This window comes from Macadamia integrifolia, chromosome 7, assembly GCF_013358625.1.
Source record: "Macadamia integrifolia cultivar HAES 741 chromosome 7, SCU_Mint_v3, whole genome shotgun sequence".
In the NCBI taxonomy this organism is placed as follows: domain Eukaryota; kingdom Viridiplantae; phylum Streptophyta; class Magnoliopsida; order Proteales; family Proteaceae; genus Macadamia; species Macadamia integrifolia.
This window is the reverse complement of record NC_056563.1, coordinates 29,413,970-29,421,560: the sequence shown is the minus strand read 5'-3', so window position 1 is coordinate 29,421,560 and position 7,591 is coordinate 29,413,970. Positions and strand designations below refer to the sequence as shown.

The following is a 7,591-nucleotide window of genomic DNA, read 5'->3' as shown; positions in this document are numbered from 1 at the left end:
CACCCTAGTCTATTGCAATCACATGTAAAGAATCTGTAAGGTTTATTGGACCACTAAAAACAATTAAAAATATTTATAAAATAAATATTAGTAGTAATTGATATTTTCAAAACCTTTTGGAAATTATTTATAGAATGTAACACGATTTCATTCAATTGTGTACATATACTTTCTCTTTGATATTCTTTCAGAGAAGAGAATTTCTTGTTGAACATCTCACCATTAATTCAATGCATTAATATATAGTTCAATAAGTTAAAAGTATATATATATATATATATATAGACAATGGTTGGTTCAAAGCAAAATCCATAAGGTTCCATAATCAACTGACAATATTACATTCAAGATTTCACGTGATATATTCCAATGTGCACGTGTACTTTTTTTTTTCTAACAACGGGTACTAGTTCTGTGGATCCATACTGAACCCACAACTGTATGAACTAGGTGATACTGAAGTTGAATGAAAATCACTAAAAGTAGTAAAGATCACTAAACACCCCTACGTGAGTGGCGTCAGGGAAGTAAAAAAAGTCAAACTGAGAAGTTCACACTTGCTGAGGCGATCGAGGATCCCTTTCTAACTTGGCTACCTCTTGGGGTTTAATTTGCATATATACACTCAATCTTGTTTTAGAACTAACATTTGTAAGAACACAAAGCGTGACGGCATGCAAATAGATAGCCCATTCTCATAATCATTGTTCTAACAGTCACAATTGCTGGAGAAGACAACTAAGAATCTCACATTGGAGAAACACGGAGGATGCTGATCTTAAAGAGGTAAGTACAAGTTTCATATTATGCATTCAGTTTTACTGGGATTTCTTAGGCTTTCATCTCTCTCTCTCTCTCTACTAACTTGGGTGCAAATTATGTTGAAGATGATGCCAAACATATCAATAAAATCAGAAATATAAAAAGAAAAAGGTACCCAGACATAACATGTATGACGTGGGTACCCGAAACATCATAATTCATACTGAGATATCCCAGCCATAGTTTCTGTAAACGTTAGGTAGCATAGGTGTAATTTACTCTATTTTGATGAGAGAAGAATGGATTGTTAAAATATAAGGAAAAAATACTAATACCTTCGGATAAACCCTAGGTGTAGTTTCTATAAACATTAGGTACCACAGGTGTAATTTACCTTATTTTGATGAGAAGTTTCTGTAAACATTAGGTATCATATGTGTAATTTACCCTATTTTGATGAGAGTAAAAAGAAAAAGGTACCCAAACATAACATGTATGACGTGGGGTACCCAAAACATCATAATTCATACTGAGATATCCTAGGCGTAGTTTCTATAAACGTTAGGTACCATAGGTGTAATTTACTCTATTTTGATTATCAGAGAAGAATAGATTGTTAAAATATAAGGAAAAGATACTGATACTTTCGGGCAAACACTAGGTGTAGTTTCTGTAAACATTAGGTATCATAAGTGTAATTTACCCTATTTTGATGAGAGAAAATTGAATCATTAAATTACAATATAAAAATACAAATACATTCGGATAAATTATTGAATTTTATTTTGAAATTAGCATATGACCAATCTAGTTCACGCCCTTGCTGATCAATAGTTGGAGTTATCAAATGTTCATCACCCATAATATTAGTTCGTCAGTGCATTGAGGCTTCCATAGGTTAACCAACTAGGAGAAACTTTATCAAGCAAATTCACAGTTGTTTGTGAATTGTCATCAATGTCATAAGATCATGATATTTGACCACATCCTTGATGGACATAGTGGATCCATTTGGGATCTGTACTCACAACATTAGTGAAATTTTATGATTTTTTTATTTATTTATTTTTTCTTTTGGATTCCATGAAAAATAATATTTCCTTTTGACGAAGGAGAGGAAAAGGGTTGAAATTAAATTGAAATATAGTTTAAAATTACAAAGATACCTAATGATCCAATTAATAAATACATTGGACACAAGTCAGATCACATATTGTTAATCCATTTGATCAATCTGATTAGCAACGTTTGTGAATCTGAATTTTTTTTTTGGTTGGTAGAAAATCTGAACCCAATTAATTGGAATCATTCATGGTTTGAGTTTGATTTATTGCATGATATTTAAAATTTTTAGGAGGTTTAATAATGGGGAGCAACGATTATTTAATGAGAATCACTGTTGCAAATGTGGATTCTTATGTTCATGTTCTTATATTATTACAACACTAAAATTAATATACTATAACAAAGATTTTCTTATTGGCACACTTTAGGCCTTTAGGGTGTCAAATTATTTGTAATCTTAATTTTTTATCGTTTTAGTATAATTTCTTCTTTCATTGATAAAAAAATCATATCATTTCACACATGTATTCAAAAAATTGTAAGAAAAATGATATCCCTTGACAGTGACATAATGGTAAGTTAAGTTCCAATAATTTTGAAACCTTTTTTCAATTGACTTAAAAAAAATTAAGAATAAGAAATTGAACAAATAAAGAAGGTTATATGTTCTAAATACCCCTATAGATGTACCATTTAGACAATCTCATTATACTAATGTAGTTGTTAAAATAGAGTAAAATAGCTCTGTATTGTTCCAACTTTATCGGATGTCTCCAAAGAGATGAGTACAATTGCTAAATAGCAAGAAATAACTCTTAACCCGAATACGAGTACAATATCTAGGAATAATGCATTCTGTTAAAAAAAAAAAAATCCATTCTCCTAACCCTTGTACCAAGCTTTTGGTAACCCTTTAAGAGACACATCAAAATGCTTACTTTTCATTGCGAATCATTTGCTTAGACCAAGATCACTTTTGGGCTAAAGGACTAAAGGAGTTTAGAAGGAAGATCATATACTTGGTGAAGAATGTAAGCTTCTACTTTGTAAAGTCACAAGCACACAAATGTCTTCTGGCCTTCAGAATTTTGAGTTAGCAGGGATGGCCCTTTTCTCTTTTTTCTTTTTCTTTCTTTTCGGGTAAGGATGGCCCATTTCTCTTGACATCCTTCCTAGCTCAACCCACCCGGTTGTCACCATTTTTGCCAGTCAACAAAAGGGTGATGATGTCATCATTTCCACGCCATGAAATAGAACTTTCCATAATGAAGAATTAAAAATAAAAAACATGTATTTTAATCTGTAAGGAAAGGCCCATGAACTTTCCTTCCAGCCATAGAATTGAGCTTTGATGAGCATCTATTCCAAAACCACTGTTGACATATTCCTCCTCTTCAACAAATTAACTTCAATACTTTTGGGATTTTGAACCATTCAACCCCTCTTGTAAAGTACAAAAAATGGAGTATTATAAGAAGTAATAAAAGGGCAGGTTTTTTTTTTTTTCTTGGATTATATTTTTAAGAGTATGATTTGAACCCAAAACTAAACAATTGATTATTATACATAATATCAGCAAGTGAGAAGACCTTTTTTTTTTTTGGGTAAGAAGAAGACCCTTCTTAAGAGAGGGGAAGGAATAAAGGAATAAGGGAATAACCCCACCACTAAACATATCAATAAAAAATTAGCAAGTAAGAGGACCCATCTAAAGGATCTCAACCAAACCCAATCTAAAAGGACAAAACCCAACTCAAATATCAGCAACTAAGAAAACCCATCAAACCCATCTAAAGAATCTGAAGCATCTGACCAAAGAAACCCCAATCCAAATTCTTAAGTATCCCATCTCACAACATCTAAGAACAGTGAGTGGCACACTTCTTGAAACATGTTACCCTTGTAAAAGTAATCTCAATTGAAAGAAACCAATTTCCCTTCCATTTAATCATTGACAAGTAAAGACCCAAGAATCTCTAACCAAGATTTCTCATATCAAATTGCAAGGTAGGGTCCTCCAGAAACCATTAAGGTACCCTTTTTTTCTTTTCTCTTAAGCCTATAAATACCCACACGACACACAGAAATCGACAAACATCTGTGGTGATTACGACGACCGAAGACTGCAAGCCCCGCGTAAGAGACTTTCGAGCGCAGACAAAGGCCCACAATTAAGTTCAAACGCGTTCCATCTCTCTCTCTCTCTCTCTCTCTCTCAAACACATCTAGTCTATTACTTGTAAATTGACAGTCTTGGATAATCTTGTTCTGTTATTTTCTTACATACAGTGAGAATCAGTCTGTGTTTTTAGAACAACCTGATAGAACCCATCAATATCTCTGGTTTTTTTTCGATACAGGAAGGAAGGAGGAGAGATTATAGAGCAAGTATAGACAAATTATCTGCCATGGAGAAGAAGGTTTGGTCGGTGTTACTTATCTTGGTTCTGTCTCTGACGTTTTGGGATCGCTCTCTAGCAGGCAATTGGTGGCAGAACAAAAAGCCATCAACATCGTCGTCTGGCAAGAATGGTGGGGGCTCTTCCCTTGTTTTCCCTGTTGAAGGAAATGTATATCCTCGTGGGTACGTATTTGTTTTGAAATCAAGATAGATTTGTTGTTTCATGGATAGAAACAATGCAGGGATTTTGGGTTCTTGGGAGGTTTTTCAGCTGAGGTTGATTAAATCAATCTTGTTTGCATTCTCTTTCAATCTTCTTTGACAATTTCTGATTAGTGATTTGATTTGGGTTTTGCGTTTAATGACCCATTTCCCTGAACTGCATTTCTTCCGCGATTTCTTATCAAATTCGATCACTGATTTTCTTTTTGTGTCTTGCGACTCTCCTGGTTTGTTCCGCCAGTGGTTGAGTGTAATTTTTGGGAACTTCCTGCAATTCTCTTCGATCACCTCAATTTCTTTCTCTAGTTCCTCCAATCTTGCAAAACTGGTGTTGTGATCTTGTTCTTTGACATTTACTCTTGGTTGCAGATTGTACCATGTGACCTTCAAGATTGGGAACCCACCCAAGCCTTACTACCTCGAATTTGACACAGGCAGTGACCTAACATGGCTCCAATGCGATGCCCCCTGTCAACACTGCGACAAGGTATACACTTATCATTCATTCATTCATCATAATAAAGAAACACAACCATTTCTATCAATCGCATCCTATTTTGATCTCTCCCTCATTCTGGGCAGGCGCCTCACCCTCTTTACAAACCCAACATAAATGACATAGTATTATGCAAGGAACAAATTTGTGCCTCTCTTGATTCCAAAGTCCGCAACAACCCAACTGATCAATGCCACTACAGCATTACGTACGCTGATCAGAGTTCCTCACATGGTGTCCTAGTCAGAGGTTTCTTCTCTCTCACATTCACTGATGGATCAGTTCATACACCCCGTTTGGCTTTTGGGTACCTCTCTCTCTCTCTCTCTCTATCTTCATGATCAGTTCTTTCTTCTTCTGAACATTATCAGTAATGGGTTTTCTGGTTCTTGTGGTTTATGATTACAGATGTGATTATGATCAGCAAAGTCCCAGTATGGGATCTGTGCGTCCCACAGATGGAATACTGGGCCTTAGCAATGGCGGAGTCAGCATCATATCTCAGCTCAAAATTCAGGGACTGACAAAGAACGTGATCGGCCACTGTTTGAGTGGACTGGGTGGAGGCCCTGGAGGGTACCTTTTCTTTGGTGATGATTTGGTGCCTTCTTCTGGGGTTGTTTGGACACCATTGTCAACTACATCTTTGAAGTAAAGCTCCTGAACTCTCTGCTCTTTATGCTCTGTTTCTTTCATGGAATCCAATTTAATTTGCAATTTTTCTTATCATTGATTCATATATAATTTGGAGCAGCAAACACTACTCCCCTGGTTCTTCTGCTGAGCTCAGTTATAAAGGGAAACCTTCTAGTGTTACTGGTCTCCAAACAGCTTTTGACAGTGGGAGCTCCTACACCTACTTCACTTCCATGGCTTACGAAACTTTGATTTCTGCGGTCGGTTGAAAATAGAGTTGATAGATGATACTTATCCCAAACCTTATTGAGTTTCCATTTAATCCACCTTTGTCTGGGAAATGACTGAAGCCATTTTTGAGTTTTTCAGGTGAAGAAAGATTTAGTTGGAAAGCCACTGAAAGAAGCACCAGAAGACAATACATTACCTCTGTGCTGGAAAGGAGGAAAACCATTTATTTTTATAGATGAGGCCAAGCCATACTTCAGCTCTGTAGTACTGAGCTTTGGTGGTGGCAGAAATAAAGCTCAGTTTGAAATTCCCCCTGAATCTTATCTGATTATCTCTGTAAGTACTTTCGCTTTTACAGTTTTAAGATCAGAAACAAATATCAAGCAAGGACTGTAAATTCTCACCTCATTCTATCTGTCTCAGAAAGCTGGTAGTGTTTGTTTGGGAATTCTGAATGGCACCGAAGCAGGACTAGATCTTCTCAACGTCATTGGAGGTAATTCTCTTTAAGAGTTCAAGACCTGCAAATGAAAAGCTCCCTGTGGATGCTGATCTTCCTTTTTAATTATTTCTGTTTGTAGATACTTCCATGCTGAACAAATTAGTGATTTATGACAATGAGAAGAAGCAGATTGGATGGATCCCTGCAAATTGTGACACGCTCCCCTATTCTGGAACCATCCACTAGTAATCTACTCTGCATACAGTGAGTTTTTTCCCCTTCCCTCTTTTTATTCAACATTGTGGATTGTGATACTGATGAAGGTTTCTTTCAGCCCTATACAGCCAGCTTGGGTGTATTACCAGAATAATGTCCTGCAACATATGATCTGCAAGAGCACAAATAAGTTGGATGGCAACAAAAGCTTAGACCTCATTACAAATATAAAGGAATAAGACACATTTATATGTTAAATAAATGTAAAAATTGTCAATGGAAACAGGTTCCCATCACAGAAATAATAGAGATGTTTTTGGTGCCTTGAAGGATGATACACAATACCCTCCTTCCTTAAAGAAAACTCTCTCCTGCAGCTAGTTGTGACAAGAAAATGCATCTACACCTTCCTCTACAAAAAGAAAGAAGATAGAACTGGATTCGAACAGAATTGTTGCTATGTACATGTCTGTACAAAAGCATTCCACCTGTATGATGATCATGAATATCCCCATCACCTGCAATACTTGAAACAGTAACATTCGTCGAAAAACCACAAATGGGGCCTGTTTAGTGTCTGAAACTGAAGGACTAAAACTTTTTCAGGGCAATATGCAAACAATGAATGCAGAGAGCTGACATACAGAACAAGCAACAGAAGAACTTGGTCTAGCATTCTTTCCTTTCCCCAATCTAAGATATATATTTTGTTCCAAATGAGAAAACCAAAGGTCTGAAGCACAGATTAAAGGATATGGCAAACACCATTATTATAATTGAATCAATTTATTCTATCAACAAAGGGCACTGAACTTTACTTTTATAATATAAGGCAAACTATGTGGCACCATGGTTGCCGTTCCTCAATAAACTAATTATAGGGGGAAATGCAATCCTTCATTTGGCATTTGAAGTGCAATCCTCAGGAGTTTCAAGTAAATCAATGAGCTGCTCATCTCAATCAACACTGAAGGCCTCCAACCTTAGTAGATTTTAAGTTCTCACCAGTATTACCAGGTCACAATCATGATCTCTTGCCCAATTGTACCTAAGTGTGAGTTAGGACCGCAGCCTTTTTATATATATATATATATATATATATTTTTTGGGGGGGGTGGGT

The 7,591-nt window shown here is 35.9% G+C and overlaps 1 protein-coding gene across 1 annotated transcript; it reads left to right on the top strand.

Annotated features, from left to right (window-relative positions):
- The first annotated feature begins 3,897 nt into the window (after positions 1 to 3,897).
- LOC122084994 (aspartic proteinase Asp1-like) lies at positions 3,898 to 7,319 on the top strand. Its single transcript, XM_042653412.1, has 10 exons — positions 3,898 to 4,002; positions 4,188 to 4,411; positions 4,820 to 4,937; positions 5,033 to 5,253; positions 5,355 to 5,597; positions 5,701 to 5,842; positions 5,952 to 6,149; positions 6,237 to 6,309; positions 6,395 to 6,519; positions 6,590 to 7,319. Exons 2-9 carry the CDS (start codon positions 4,236 to 4,238, stop codon positions 6,499 to 6,501), a joined length of 1,278 nt encoding a protein of 425 aa, XP_042509346.1. The 5' UTR covers positions 3,898 to 4,002; positions 4,188 to 4,235; the 3' UTR covers positions 6,502 to 6,519; positions 6,590 to 7,319.
- The last annotated feature ends 272 nt before the right edge of the window (positions 7,320 to 7,591 follow it).

Excerpts from the sequence above, each read along its gene's own strand:
- LOC122084994 (XM_042653412.1), top strand. The coding sequence starts at position 4,236 with ATGGAGAAGAAGGTTTGGTCGGTGTTACTTATCTTGGTTCTGTCTCTG. Across the intron at positions 5,598-5,700 it reads TTGTCAACTACATCTTTGAA|CAAACACTACTCCCCTGGTT; the intron begins GTAAAGCTCCTG and ends AATTTGGAGCAG. Across the intron at positions 6,310-6,394 it reads TCTTCTCAACGTCATTGGAG|ATACTTCCATGCTGAACAAA; the intron begins GTAATTCTCTTT and ends TTCTGTTTGTAG.